General features: G+C 40.5%; 1 protein-coding gene across 5 annotated transcripts in view; it reads left to right on the forward strand.

The window, feature by feature from the left end:
- GK (glycerol kinase) overlaps positions 1 to 15,228 on the forward strand; it is a 55,905-nt gene that overhangs the window by 27,644 nt on the left and 13,033 nt on the right. For all 5 annotated transcript variants that reach the window (XM_038380381.2, XM_038380388.2, XM_038380400.2 and 2 more), the window contains 8 exons: positions 604 to 646; positions 1,709 to 1,789; positions 2,705 to 2,783; positions 4,983 to 5,079; positions 7,147 to 7,231; positions 8,267 to 8,387; positions 10,342 to 10,485; positions 13,910 to 13,990. In XM_038380381.2, coding sequence (XP_038236309.1) covers positions 604 to 646; positions 1,709 to 1,789; positions 2,705 to 2,783; positions 4,983 to 5,079; positions 7,147 to 7,231; positions 8,267 to 8,387; positions 10,342 to 10,485; positions 13,910 to 13,990 — 731 coding nt within the window. The remainder of the gene's footprint in view (positions 1 to 603; positions 647 to 1,708; positions 1,790 to 2,704; positions 2,784 to 4,982; positions 5,080 to 7,146; positions 7,232 to 8,266; positions 8,388 to 10,341; positions 10,486 to 13,909; positions 13,991 to 15,228) is intronic.

Raw genomic sequence — 15,228 nt, forward strand, 5'->3', positions numbered from 1 at the left:
GCATTGAGTCCCATTGGGTAGATAAAAAGATTAACTTAAATAATCTATACAGAAGCCTGTAGAACCCCATAAAATTGGGTCCTTAATCCATGAACTAATGGAACTCATTTCCAAACATTACATGAATATATTGTCTCATACTAGAGAATTAGAATTTATAATCCCTATTCCATGATGAGATATCTTTGAGCTATAATGTATCTTAATTAAAACTATCTTGGGTTTTGTCCTCAAAAAGCATTTTATCAAAAAAATCCAATTTAAATAAAACTTTTTTTAAAAAATCATTGATTTTTATCCACCCTGTCTTGTAGTTATAGTCTTAAAATTACTCATCCTATTACAAGCTCTGCAAACTGCTCTATTTCTTTAATTGCTCACTTAAAAGTTGGAGACATAATTCAACTAAGATTTATATGAAGCTTATTTTATAAATTACTCCTAGACTAATTGTAAGGTGGTGGTGATGTTTTGCTATGTTAAATTTCCTTATCATGACATTCCCATAACTCTATGATAAATGAATGTCACAGATGTCTGTCTTCTGTTTCTGGTTCTTCATTTCTTTTTATAAATTACTACCTTATGTCTTTTTCACTACAGGTATGGAACAGGATGTTTCTTGCTTTGCAATACAGGTCAAAAGGTTGGTTGCTTGAACTGGAAATAGCTTGCTAGGAGTATGCATTTTTCAACTAAGTTACTTGTCTTGCTAAATAAGCAGATCTTGTTCCATAAGCCCTTCATACCCAATATGAAAATGTATCACATGAGTCACTTCACTTCCTCCTCATCCCCCTATAATTTTTTTGGAATGTGTTTTTTTTCTTTTGGTGCAAGGTCATAAAGTGCATACTGCACACAGGATTAAGCAAAGTTATCTTATGTTTTATAATGTAGAACAAATGTTAATAGCAGACAACTGAATATACGAAAGGTCAAAAAGGAAACTCGCTCACTTGTGCTCATGTACTGTCTTGTTAAGCATCAGTCATTTTAAAATAACTTCTGCAAAGTACCACTTTTAAAACTAGTTTTTCTTATTCCGCTTAAAGTTGCTAATATAGTTCCTACAGATGCGGGAAAAGCATCTTGTAATCTACAAGGCTAGAAAGCAACATTTTATTCAACATGTGGCTTGGCGAGGCTCTGTTTCCTGGCTCCTAACTTGCTAAAAAGGGAAATGACAAACTTTCATAATCTCACCCTGATCTTTTGCATATGTTTTTCTGCCTGTTGATTCCCTGTTCCCTTAGCTGTCTGCTCCTATTCTAGTCCCTTGGCAGTACTACTTGACTATTTCCATTGCCTTCCTTCTGTTTTCTTGGAAATTTCTTTCTTGCCTAGCTGTTCCAGTCTAGAGATAGCTAAGCTTAAGTCTGCTCCTTGTTACCAGCTGCTTCTGCAAGCCTTCAGGTTTTTCTTTGCAGTGAAGACTCTGGAAGCTTCTGGAAATAAGCAGAATCAACAAGTTTCCATGGGTTGCGGATTGGGATCTGTGCTAAAACATTGGCTAATTTAGTTTTCTAAATTTACCTACCTGTTATACTAAAGAATTTGTTTTTTCTCCTTTACTCTTTATAAATAAGGACCTCTCCTTCTAATTTGACTATTTGACAGTATTTTATGTAGTAATTTCTCTTAGAAATGTGACTCCTGACTTTTCCAGTTCAAGTAGTTGATGGTTTATCCATATTTTATTTTTTAGCCTATATTGTCTGAACATGGCCTTCTGACCACAGTGGCTTACAAACTGGGCAGAGACAAACCTGTATGTTATGCACTAGAAGTAAGTGTATGTGGCAGTTGCTTCCCTCCCACACACACACCTTTTTGATACTTTTTTTTTTTTTTCCATTCTTGGAATCTTGATTCAGAAAAACTGTCCAGCAGATGGAAGAGTAAATCCTTCTATGTGCACAAAAATCATAATTACATCAACATGTTTCCTATGACAGACCATCTACACATACAGTAAACAAAAAGGAAAAAATAAGAGGCAGTCCTAACCTTCTATTCCATTCTTAAATACACACTGTTACCCTTAAAACTAATTATCTTCACTCCTCACTCAGGGCAAGCGTGACTAGGTATTGCTTTGTCATCTAATGTATTGGTTTTTTAGAGCAAACTTCTAAAACATCAGGAGCATCTATCAAACCTGTGGAAGGCTCTGTGTTCGTAGACATTGATCCTCCAAACACTAAGTACATGGATGGTCACTCCAAAGTCAGTGGAACCATTCATGGGTCTAAAGTTTAGCACACCTTTTGTATCATCAGGATTTGGAGGTCTTAGGTTGGGATACATAAAGCATTCAGACCTCGCAACTGTGTATACAGAAGTCCAGATATGACAGCTAAGGGGCCTGCGCTATAAAGCCAGTCTGATCAACATCTTCACAATCCTTCTTCACGGGGGAAACAAATCTCTGTGGTAGAGAACTGGCGTAGTTTTGACTTCCCTGCACCGCTGTGCTTTGATACTCCCCCAGCCACTGAACTGCCTGTGGCTCCAAAGTGGTGTTCGAGTACAATTTAGAGCAGTCCTGAGACTGCTCTGAGATGTGGGCCTGGCTACCCCCAGGATCCTAGATCTGCAAAGATATATAGGTGTTTTTGTCCCACCTTTCTGTACTCTTGAATTTTTTTATGCTAGAAATTAGTAAACTCCATGTATGACTGTTTTGTTTTTGTTTCCCTAGGGCTCTGTTGCCATAGCTGGTGCTGTTGTTCGTTGGCTAAGGGACAATCTTGGTATAGTAAAGTCTTCAAGTGAAGTTGGTGAGTATTCATAACTTGTAAAAGTTTTTCAAACTGAATAGAGGGCTGACATGGTCTTGAAGTCTCTAGTGTTGAATAAAAGGTCAAAAGATGCAAGTAAAATAGAAGAGAGGGACTGTAGTAAAACATGCATAAGTGTATAACCAGTTCTTTTTATATATTCTTTTTTTAGTAATTGCAAAGTTACATTTTTTACATATAGCACTGTTGATAGTCTAGGAAAACCTCTTGTTAGGCTGAAATATGTAGAAATTACTAAGAGCTGTGCTACACTGACATAGCAGATTTATTGGCTCATTTAATATTGAGAAGTTTGGGATAAATAGTATACAGGTCTCACTCTGTAGTCCACTGAAAATTGTGTCACAACACCTATAAACTTGTTCCCATACTAAAAAATGGGGGACTGAGGCCCCAGATCTGCAGTGCGCTCTGTATAAGGGGTGCATGGAGTTCACTGAAAGATTAATACCTCAATTTGCAGTACTATACCAAATGGCATTTAACTTGGACTGTGAATGTAATATCTAAGGATAATCCATTTTACCTGAGAATGGATTAACCAGTAGAAACCTGGGTAGCTAACACTTTCTTATATTCTTAGAAAATTTAACTAAAAATGCAGATGTGTAATGCTTTGAAATTTTGGGACAGAATTGACTTCTGAAAAATTATCCAGATACCTGGGATAAAATTTAGAAAAAGAACAGTCAATGACACAAAGGTTCCTAAGTCATTTGGACAGTCTTGTAAATTTTACACCAAATCTGAATAGATTTCATGTTTTGTATTACAATAAAAAAAGTAAGAGTCAAATATCGAACCTGTTTTATAAAGTTAGGCTCCTAAATCCATATTTAGACATATAAATAGATATATCCTGAAGTGCTGAGAATTCACAGTTCCTGCTGACTTCAGTGGGAGCTGGGATTGCATAATTCCTGCACAGCTGCAACTGAACTTCTGAACATTTTAATGTTTAATCTTCAGTTTTTGTCAGCATTGTTCAGCATTTAGGAACATATCTTTTACTCTCATTGTTGGTAATCCCAGAGAACTTCTTTAGAGGGAAAATGTATTGTCTACACATGAATACTTTTTTAAAGGGGCATTGTCAGCATGAAATCTATTCAGTTTCAGAAGAGTTGAGATCCTACTTTCTCCTCACCAATTTTTGTAGTTTATAATTGCATATTCCTATTCCTCTTCTTAGTATCTATGTTTTGATCCACACAAACAGGGGAAATTTATTTCACTGTATAGGGGAAACTATGAAACAATTTATTTATCTACAGTATTGTCAGTTGCAGAAAGCAAATAAGTTGGACGGGAGCGGAAAGAAAGCAATACTCTTTTTTCCATCATTTTTCAGTTAAGGTTGGCACAGGTGCTACCTTTAATGATAGTAGGTAAAACTTTTGAAAGTGCAACTCTTAAATATATTGTCCCTTTCAAAAACCAAATGAAATATCCAGAATTGCAAAGGGAGAAATAAAATGACTCATTACTGAAATCTAAGGGTATGTCTACACAGGAGTTGGAGGGGTAAATTCCAGCTCAGATAGACATACCCATGCTAGCTTTGATTTGAGCTAATGTGCTAAAAATGGCAAGATAGCTATACTTACACCGACAGCTGGATAGGCTAGCCACACTGAGAATATACTTAGGATTTCAGATGGGATTGTACTCGGGGTGACTAGCCTGTCCCACCACTGCACCTATCTTTAGTGTGCTAGCTCTGATCAAACTAGTGCAGGTGTATGTATCAAAGCTGGAAAAGACACCTTCCAGCTCCAGTGTAGACATAACCTAATCCGGCATTGCTCAGATTCCGAGGCATCTTGCTTTTCAGAAGCAAATAGATTCTAGTCCTGTGATAACAGTTTTTTGGTGTGCTCCTGGTAATGAATTTCAGCTTGTTTTTTTTTCCACAGGGACCTATGTGGGGTTCGGTGATCAAATTTCGTTGAATAACATTGTAACTGGCTGAATAACAATAATACAACCATCTAGATGTCAGAGTAGCCAGGTGTATCTTCTAACTGCAGTTTATTTTGTTAACTGTTTTCATAAATGTGTTGTGTCTTTGAAGTATTTTGTCTCTTAAATAATCTCTGGAGCAGATGGCGAAATCAAACATTTCTTTAGCCTTAGATGTATTTGTGCAAAACTAAAGGCTTTTTGTATGTGTGCTAGAAAAACTTGCTGCAGAAGTGGGAACTTCTTATGGCTGCTACTTTGTCCCAGCATTCTCGGGATTATATGCACCATACTGGGAACCCAGTGCACGAGGGTAAGGATAACAATTATATTTGCAGGAATGACTCATTATATTATGAAAAATCCATAGGTGGCTGCTAGAGGGCAACCAGAACCACTAACTATCATGGACCTTTCAAAACACAAACTTCCTTGAATTTGTTTTTGGGTCACCGGAGAGCACCACCCCCTACTGTCTCACCAAAGGGGCCTGGAGAAGGGGCTGCTTGTGGTACACAGCAGGTAGTGGTGATGGCTGCTGCTGCTCAAAAAAAACAGCCATCTAAAATACACCCAGGAGCAGGAAGTTCTGTGTTCAGTATCCTTCCCCAAAACAAAAAACTCAGTAGAGAAAGCAGGGAAGAAACCTACCCTGGAGAAATGCAGCTGGCTGTGGATGAGGGGAGAAGCCAAAGTTTCCACCTTACCTCAAGAGCCTGACAGTCTGTGGTAGGAAGGGTGGGGCGGAAATTAATTGTGATGGGTGAGTTTGGGGGGCAGTGCTGCAGAAGATCTCAGCCTTCCTTACGGTTGCATTGTCTGTTTCTTTCCTTCCCATTTTCTCTGCTGGTTTCTGGTGCGCTTTTAATCTGTCACAGGAAGAGCTGAGGATGCAGAGCTTGTGTGTCTTCATCTCCTTGGACGTACCTCTGCACATACAGTACATGGCCTACTTCCTCTTCTCTAGAAGAGTCACTAGGAACCAGCCGGCAACAGCAGTAGGAAGTGGGGAACTCAGTGCTGAGAATTGTCGGAGTTCAGTTCCATCAGTGCTCCCCACACATCCTCCAGATATTTTTAACTATCCTGCTGTGAGAAGGGTTCTCAATGTGGGTCCCATAACTGTCATTCCTTTTCGGGAGGACATATGCTCATGGCCAACTCTCCCTCTTTCCAGCTTATTGGAGTCTCTCTAGTGTATTCCCAGGCCCCATCAGATTTAACCAGCTGTAGTTTCAAATAATAGTCTCTTCAAGTTTGCGCGCTGCTGCTGCTGAATTTCCCCGGTCTCAATGGGCCTTGGCAGTGGGACCTGTGGGAACACCACAAGCATTATTTAAATGTGAAATATTTTTTCTTAAGAGGTCACTTACTCTTCCTTATTTGAAAAAAAAGAAAGAAGGAGAAAGTGAGGGTAGGGTAACCTCGCCTTTTAAAACTTTAAAATAGGCATCCCATTTAGTGTAACACCTATGCAGTCCTGTTGAACCTCTTGTCCGCCTGTTTAAGATTTTTTTTATTAAGACAAAATTTTATATAAAAATATTGATACTAATTCTTCAGGCTACTCTTCAACATTTGTTACCCATGACCCATGCCAAAATCAATTCTAAGAGAATGTCTAAAATCATATATAAATTGATTTGTACTCCTTATCGCATCAAATGGGTTTCTGTGCACTGTGTTAATGCATCATTCAGATGCAGAACTGTTTGAGAAATTAGGTTGACTTGCTATCATATTCAAAGTATCATTGCTTGATGCAATTTATGTAAGGGCAAATACTGCATTACTTACAGGCCCCAAACTACTTTTGTTGGAACTTGACTATTACTTGTTTAAAGCAGACTGGGTAACAGTTTTACATACCAAGAACGTAGTCCTTTCCCCAGTGAAGCCCTTGTGTGAGAGCTGAAAGAACAGATGTATAGTATATGGAGGATATCAGAGGTTCTTTTGAAACATGAGATGGTTTGCCTGGGGAAGTCATCCTGTTTGCATACTTCATCTCTTTTTGGGGAAATACTTCATTTCATTGCCACACAGGGAAAAAAAAAAACTAGTAGAATGTAATATTAGTTGGTTTGTTTTTTTCCCTGTGTGGCAATGAAATGAAGTATCCATGTTATAAAGATAATCATGTTCTCTATATAAAACAAAGACATTTTTAGGATTAAAATCCAAGGGGAGAATAGTCAATGGGATTTTAAAACATTACCTTGAGAGGTTTTTATTCTATTTTCAGGTGTTCTAACTTTAAACCACAGTATCTATACACAGTGCAATACGAATGTGCTTGAAAATCTCAGGTGTAAGGCTGAAATGTAATCTGACCAAGATTCGTTATCTTAGTCACTTATTATCTGTTTTGTCTTAACAGTATTATCTGTGGCCTTACTCAGTTTACAAATAAAAACCACATTGCCTTCGCTGCATTAGAGGCTGTCTGCTTTCAAACACGAGAGGTAACTTGCTCCTAACTTCTGGGGGGTTCTTGTTTTTGAGTTTGACTACAAACAATAATGACTTGTGGTATTTAAAAATTTCTCCTACAAACTGATGAAAAGATCCAGTTAAGTTTAGTAGCCCCAGATTTGTATAGGTATCAAGGCATTGCTGTGCTCAGTGTTCCAACACCTATCTGATTTAAGAGCCTAAATCTCATTTTCAAAAAATGATTTAGGCATTTAAAAATCTAAATCCCATTGATAGACCGTGAGATTTAGGCTGTTAAATCAGGTAGGTGTTACAATATTGAGCACAGCAGTGCTTCCCTATCTTTATAGATCTGGGCCATAGTGCATATTCCACCTCTAGAATTGTTCTCTGTAAGCGTTTCACCTTGTAGTATTAAATATTTGTTATGATAGTGTCCGATGCGAATTTGGGCCCCATTGTGCTGAGCTCTTTGTGGTTTAAAAAAAAAAAAAAAAAAAGCCAGTCTCTGCTCTGATGGGCCAACCAATCTACCCCTACAATAAATCACAGCATAACAAGTTCATTCTTTTTATGAACTGCCATCAGTAAATCCTTACGATCCTCTTTCACCTCAGTTCCTCTTCCTTGCCCAAAGAACTGTGGAAGACCTCTAAACAACCTGTCTAGGCAGTCAAAGGTCTCCATTTGGTAGTCTGAGTCTCCGGGGTCAACTTTGTGTGAAGATGAAGCCATCTTCTCGGCTCTAGAGGTTAGATATATTTTTATTCAGGTCTGATGTACACGGACCTTTTAAGTATGGTTTGTAGACTCTCTACAAGTCTGTAGCAGTAATAAGAGTATAACACCTTTTCCGTTCACATATTTTAAGAGTATATTGGAATAGGTTTGAGTAATGTGGGAGCAAACCAGTATTGTCACTGCCTTCTTTCTCTTTTGTGGATGAATAGGACTTCAGGGGAATGTTCTCGGTCTGGAATTCTTCAAAAATCTTTCTTTATATTGAAAGAGGCTCTTGTGTTTCTGCACAGTGAAACGTATAATATGTAGTGCTCTTCTTTTAGATTTTGGATGCTGTGAACAAGGACTGTGGGCTACCACTGAGTGAGTTACAAGTAGATGGAGGAATGACTAACAACAAGATTCTTATGCAGCTCCAAGCAGATATTCTCTGTATTCCAGTAGGTAAGTGCAAACTGACTGTTTTAGATTTCTTAAAAACACAATCAGAGTCTAAAAAGCTGAACAAACTTCAAATATAAAGTATTAGCTTTTTTTGCTGCTGGCCCTTCCCATCACTGTTCGGGGGTGGGATGGGGATTTAAATAAAAGCCCTGGCTAGCCTGGTTTGTGGGAGGGGAGTGTCTGAGGCACAATAAGGATTGTAGTATTTTAGGGTGCTTTTGGCTCTTTCTCACTTCCGTTACTGAAGCATTACAGCACCATAGTAGAGGTCTAAGATCTGGTGCAGGTTCTTCTTAGGCAAGGTTTCTCATCCGGTTCAGATTCTAAACCCACATGTAGGTCATTGGAGTCTGATGTAGAGGCCAGTTCACAAGATTGCACCCCAGCTGCATCATACATATGGGGGAGCGCTAAACAAAATCGCCAGTAGAACGGCAGATGCTAGGAGTTGTACTTCCCCTCCGCCTCCTACCCCTCCTCCTCCCGCCCCAATTCCTTCCACTTAAGCCACGTGGAAGAGCTGAGTGGGCAGAATGAAGTTCAATGACTCAGAGTGTAGAATGTGGAAGGGACAGAAGAGAAATGTCACTGTGTTCTGCACCCGATGATGTGGAGGGGAAGGGAAGGGAAGGAAGCCAAATCCCACTTTGGCTATGAAGAGGTGGGTGAAGAAGAAAGAAAAGAAAATGGAAAATCCTTAAACTATGTATTAACGTGGTGAATGTAGTATAGAAACCTAGATAAGATCCCTCCCTTGGAAGAGGCAGGCTGAGGGGAATAAAGAGCCACTTCTTCAGGAAATGAAGTTTCAGAGACCAAAGATATTGATGCAACAGCAGCGCAACAGGATTATAATAAAGGGCATCAAGCTGTGCCTGCAAAGCCATTGTATGGTGAAAAGGCTCTTCAGCTCTTGAGACTGAGCGCCATTGCTCTAAGTGGGTTGCTCTTTAAAGCCTCTTGCAGTATTACACCAGAAAACTTTATAGGATTGCAGAACTTCAGCAACAGTGAGAATAGAACACCTTTCCCAAACCCTTACTGTAATACTGTTGTAGCAATGTGGAGCTGCTGCTAATACTGATATGTAATTTATTAATGTGGTATCTGACCTGGCCAGGGTAGTTTCCGTATAGTTGTTTTGAGTTAATAGAATTTTCTGTGTCAGTGTATAGAGCTAACTTAATATGGGTTGCTGGAAAAACAGGCAGGAAGGCAACACAATGGCTCCCAGATAAGAAAGCCCTGGCACACTTCATAACTTTGAGAATCCTATGTTCTGACTCCAGTGAAGTTGCAAGCCTTGTTTTTGCCATTGCTGAGAGTTAACAGACCGAAGGGTTGTAAAGAATTAAAGTAATGAGTTCCCTGGGAAGGGAAGGGATCAGAAAGACTGAGCAGAGATAGGAGGGAGAATTGTCTCCCTCCGGCTTCCCTTCCCCCTGTGGAAGATGGAAAGACACCTGTCTAGCTAGATGTGTGTATAGTTTTTAATACTAGTTTTCTCTGAAATGTCTTTGTTCTAAATAAATAATACTTAGCTTTAAGAAGGCTATTTGGTCACTGTGTGATAACCACAAGTCACTGACTAAGGAGGGCACAGAACTGCAGGTACTGAACATAAGTCAGGCTTGTTGAGGTAATGGTGGTTAGCATCTGGGAACCAGAGAGGGGGGGAGAAGGGGGGGAGGGGGGGCAAAGGAGGGGGGAGGGGGAGGGGGGACAAAGGGGGGGAGGAGGGGGAGGGGGGAGGGGCGGGCTAGAAGCTTGAGGGAGGTGCACTCCAATGAGGTCAGACATATTAGACCAGTAACCGTGACAACTATGTTTAAAGGGAGGTTTGCAAACTTTAACTCTTAGGGAAGGTAAGTGTATAATAGCCCAGTTAGGCCTCTTTGTCTATGCACTTTGACCAATAAAGAAAAATAGTTTGTGTTCCTTTGTTTCACTTTAGTGAAGCCATCAATGCCTGAAACAACAGCACTAGGAGCTGCCATGGCAGCCGGAGCAGCGGAAGGAGTTGGAGTTTGGAGTCTGAATCCTGGGGATTTGACAGCAGTGACATGGGAACGATTTGAACCACAGATCAATCCTGAGGGTAAAAGAAATTTGAAGTTTGAACTTTAAAAATTATCTGAAAACTCCCCCCCTCCCCACCCCTTTCTGTTAGCATACATATAAATTTAAATTGAATGGTTGGCCAAAAGTTGAACACCCCACTGTAAAGATAGTTATTGATAATTAGCAGTACCAGTTCTCAGACTGTGGTAACAAGTCTGCAGTGCTTGATGCTTCTGGCTTTTTAGGAGGGAGGTGTGGGTTCCGTCTGCTTGCTTTGCCAATAGTTGGACAATAACGATGGAGCAGGAAAAAATGACTTAATACCAAAGTTCTTTACATAGGAGCATGTCGTTTAGTGTGACTGGATTTGGTGGGTTTTGGTTTCAACCAATTAAAAACTGATAAAATACCACTTACCCCTCTGAGTCCTCAGTGTTGAAAATTGTTGGCAAAGGATGCTAGTGGCCCCTAAAGATTCCACACAATTGTCAGCCCACACAGGGCTGCAGAAGGGGCCAACTTTTTATTATTTTAGGAGAAACTTTTTCTATATAGAGCAGGTCGTTAGCTTTAAAATTAGCTCACTGTTCTAACTAATGTGTCCTCTTGTATTCATTCTAATGCCAAGTTTCTGTCTCCAGAAGAACCTAAGAACAGATACATGTGCAAGAATCAAGCATTTCTCCCTTTTTATTAGAGGTTTTAATATTTGATTGCATGTGCTCTTTGCACAACCTTTTTATCTGGGTGTTTTTAACAGCAATAAATTTCTATCAATTTCTTCTCCTAGTATATTAACTTCAAAGGATTTGAAAGTGACTACTACTGCTTCAATTTCGATTATACTTGCCAATCTGCCTAGTGAATTTATAGGGGAAAAGTTGAGTTTTAAAGCCTGATTCTCCACTGCCCATATCCCAGCATATTTAGTTTTACCTGTGTTGAGTCAGAATGACAGCACACAGTCACAGTTGAGTTGACACACAGTCACAGTTGACGGTCACAGTTGAGTCAGAATGACAGCAAATGACTGCTTAGAAACAGGTACAGCAGAAAAGGATCTGCGGATTATAGTGGATCACAAACTAAATAGAAGTCTACAGTGTTATGCTGTCTCAAAAAAGCAAACATCATTCTGGGATGTGTTAGCCAGGAGTGTTTTATTAGCAAGATGTGAGAAGTAATTCTTTCACTCGACTCAGCACAGCTAAGGTGTCAGCTGGAGTTCTATTCAATTCTGGGCACCACATTTGGGAAAGATGTGGACAAATTGGAGAAAGTCAAGAGGGAGGAGAGCAACAAATGATTAAAGGTCTAAAAAACATGACCATGAGGACAGATTGAAAAAAGTGGATGTGTTTATTCTGTAGAAGAGAAGACTGAGAAACTGCGGGGGGAGGGGACATGACAACAGTCTTCAGGTACATACAGGGTTGTTATAAATTGTTCTCCTTGGCCACTGCTGATAGTACAAGAAGCAATGGGCTTAAATTGCAGCAAGGGAGGTTTAGGTTGGACATTAGGAAAAACTTTCTAACAGTCAAGGTAGTTAAGCACCGGAACAGATTACTTTGGTGGGTTGTGAAATCTCCATCATTGGAGGTTTTTAAGAGCAGACTAGACAAACACCTGTTAGGGATGGCCTAAATAATACTTAGGGTATGGCTACACTTGCAGACTGTTCTGGGCCTAGGTGCTCAAAGCACCACAGGCCTGGCAGGAGTACTCTGAGAAAAACGAGGCTTACACACAGCTGTGAGTTACTGGCTTTATTGAAGGTTAGTGACCCACCCGCAACGGGGACTCCAAGCGTTGCAGTCATGGAGGCGGGGAACCCAGCTCACCGGAGCTTTGCCTGGGACTGAGTCCGACGGAGGGGCAGACAGTCAGCATTAATAAGCATTACACAAAAACAGCTCATGAATATAAAGTTAGGTGCTTCTTAAAGGGGGGCTTTATACTATCTGGCGAAGGGCCATGCAAAGCAGCTGTGTCCTTCAAGAACTGTCTCCTACAATAACAAAGCAGCTGTGTCCTTCAAAAACTACCTCTATCCCACAATAACGAAGCAGCTATCTATGTTCCACAGTAACCTCTCGGCTCGAGAAAGCAGAAGTTCCCTGGCAAGGCCATAATAAAGTCTTCCGCAGTCCCTTACACAGACACAGAGTGCTTTGAATTAAACCAGCCTTCGTAGAGCGCAGTAGGGAAAGCGTTGCAGTCTGTCCACACTGACAGCTTCAAGCACACTGGCGTGGCCACATTTGCAGCACTGGCATTGGGCATGGTGCATTATGGGCAGCTATCCCAGCATGCAAGTGACTGCAATGTGCTTTTCAAATGGGGGGGACAGGGTGGAGTGTGACAGGAAGTGTGTTGTGTGTATGTGGGGGGCTGAGAGCATGTCAGCATGCTGTCTTGTAAGTTCAGACAGCAGCAGACCTCCCTCCTTCACCCGCCCCACACACACACACACACACTCTCTCTCTCTCTCTAATGGTTGCTTTGTCTTGGAGCGGATAAGCATGCCGGCTGTCAGAAACGGAGCTTTCAAAGGGCATAACTGCATTCCTACAATGATTCAAAAACAATGAGAAGAGTGGCTACTTGACTTAAGGGGATTATGGGACTTTCCGGAGGCTGATCAGAACGCAGTAATGCAACAGCTCATCCACACTGGTGCCACTGCGCTCCAGGAGGGGCGCAGCAAATGTTATTCCACTCGCCAAGGTGGAGTACCAGCAGCGCTGTCACCGCAGACTCAGAGCGCTCTATGTACCTTGCCAGTGTGGACGGGTAGTGAACTAGTGCACCCAGGGCTCCTTTTATTGCGTTAAGAAAAGGAGTACTTGTGGCACCTTAGAGACTAACAAATTTATTAGAGCATAAGCTTTTGTGAGCTACAGCTCACTTCATCGGATGCATTTGGTGGAAAAAACAGAGGAGAGATTTATATACACACACAGAGAACATGAAACAATGGGTTTATCATGCACACTGTAAGGAGAGTGATCACTTAAGATAAGCCATCACCAGCAGCAGGGGGAGGGAGGAAAACCTTTCATGGTGACAGGCAAGGTAGGCTAATTATTTTATTGCGTTGTAACTCGCAAATTTAGCCAAGCCCTCAGTCCTGCCTCAGTGCAGGGGACTGGGGTAGATGACATACAGAGGACCCTTCCAGTCCTACATTTCTATGATTCTAAGTGAAGTGCAGTAGAGAATAGAGTCTGTAATCCTTACTCTGTAAATGTTTGGAATTGTGAAGAATTGATAAATTGCTAGTTGCTCATGCATGAGTCATTTTTTAATCACTCCAGATATTCTGTTGTAATGGGGATGAGTTCTTAAGTAACTGCTGTGTATTCTTTGGGAAATCTTTGCAGGACAGAGGTTTAATGGTGAATTTAATGTGTGGAAATCTAACATGAAATTACATTAATTCCTCTTTGTGATTCCAGAAAGTGAATATCGCTATGCCAGGTGGAAGAAAGCTGTAATGAAATCAATGGGCTGGGAGACATCTGAACCTCAGGCAAATGGTAAACCATTATATTTTATACTTCAGTGACTAGCACAAGTTGAAGGTCCTTCAAAACATCAATAGCCCTCTATATTATGGAGATGTGTTTTTCTCCTGTAAAAGACAGAAAAAACTCCTTACTACTTGTTTTTAAAAAATCGCTTTTTATTACATTTGAGCACTTGATAACACTGAACTGTCTATCTCTGCTTCTAAGCAAACAGCATTTTAACGTTTAAAAATCTTTATCCCTGGAGCTGTGAAATCATGTAAAAACAAGGTATTTAACCTTGTTGAATAGTTATTCCTTTTAAAATATAAACTGTACAGTTGAAAGGATAATGGCCTATTTCCTTGTTGACATTATCAGATTCATAGATTCATAGATACTAAGGTCAGAAGGGACCATTCTGATCATCTAGTCCGACCTCCTGCACAGCGCAGGCCACAGAATCTCACCTACCCACTCCTATGAAAAACCTCACCCATGTCTGAGCTATTGAAGTCCTTAAATCATGGTTCAAATACTTCAAGGAGCAGAGAAGCCTCCCTCAAGTCAACCATGCCCCATACTACAGAGGAAGGCGAAAAACCTCCAGGGCCTCTCCAATCTGCCCTGGAGGAAAATTCCTTCCCGACCCCAAATACGGCAATCAGCTAAACCCTGAGCATATGGGCAAGATTCACCAGCCAGATACCCAGGAAAGAATTTTCTATAGTAACTCAGATCCCATCCATCTAATATCCCATCTCAGGGGATTTGGCCTATTTACCCTGAATATTTAAAGATCAATTACTTACCAAAATCCCATTATCCCATCATACCATCTCCTCCATAAACTTATCGAGTAGAATCTTAAAGCCAGATAGATCTTTTGCCCCCACTGCTTCCCTTGGAAGGCTATTCCAAAACTTCACTCCTCTGATGGTTAAAAACCTTCGTCTGATTTCAAGTCTAAACTTCCTGGTGGCCAGTTTATACCGATTTGTTCTTGTGTCCACATTGGTGCTGAGCTGAAATAATTCCTCTCCCTCTCCTGTATTTATCCCTCTGATATATTTATAGAGAGCAATCATATCTCCCCTCAACCTTCTTTTAGTTAGGCTAAACAAGCCAAGCTCCTTAAGTCTCCTTTCATAAGACAAGTTTTCCATTCCTCGGATCATCCTAGTAGCCCTTCTCTGTACCTGCTCCAGTTTGAATTCATCCTTTTTAAACATGGGAGACCAGAATTGCACACAGTATTCTAGGTGAGG

This window comes from Dermochelys coriacea, chromosome 1, assembly GCF_009764565.3.
Source record: "Dermochelys coriacea isolate rDerCor1 chromosome 1, rDerCor1.pri.v4, whole genome shotgun sequence".
Classification (NCBI taxonomy): domain Eukaryota; kingdom Metazoa; phylum Chordata; order Testudines; family Dermochelyidae; genus Dermochelys; species Dermochelys coriacea.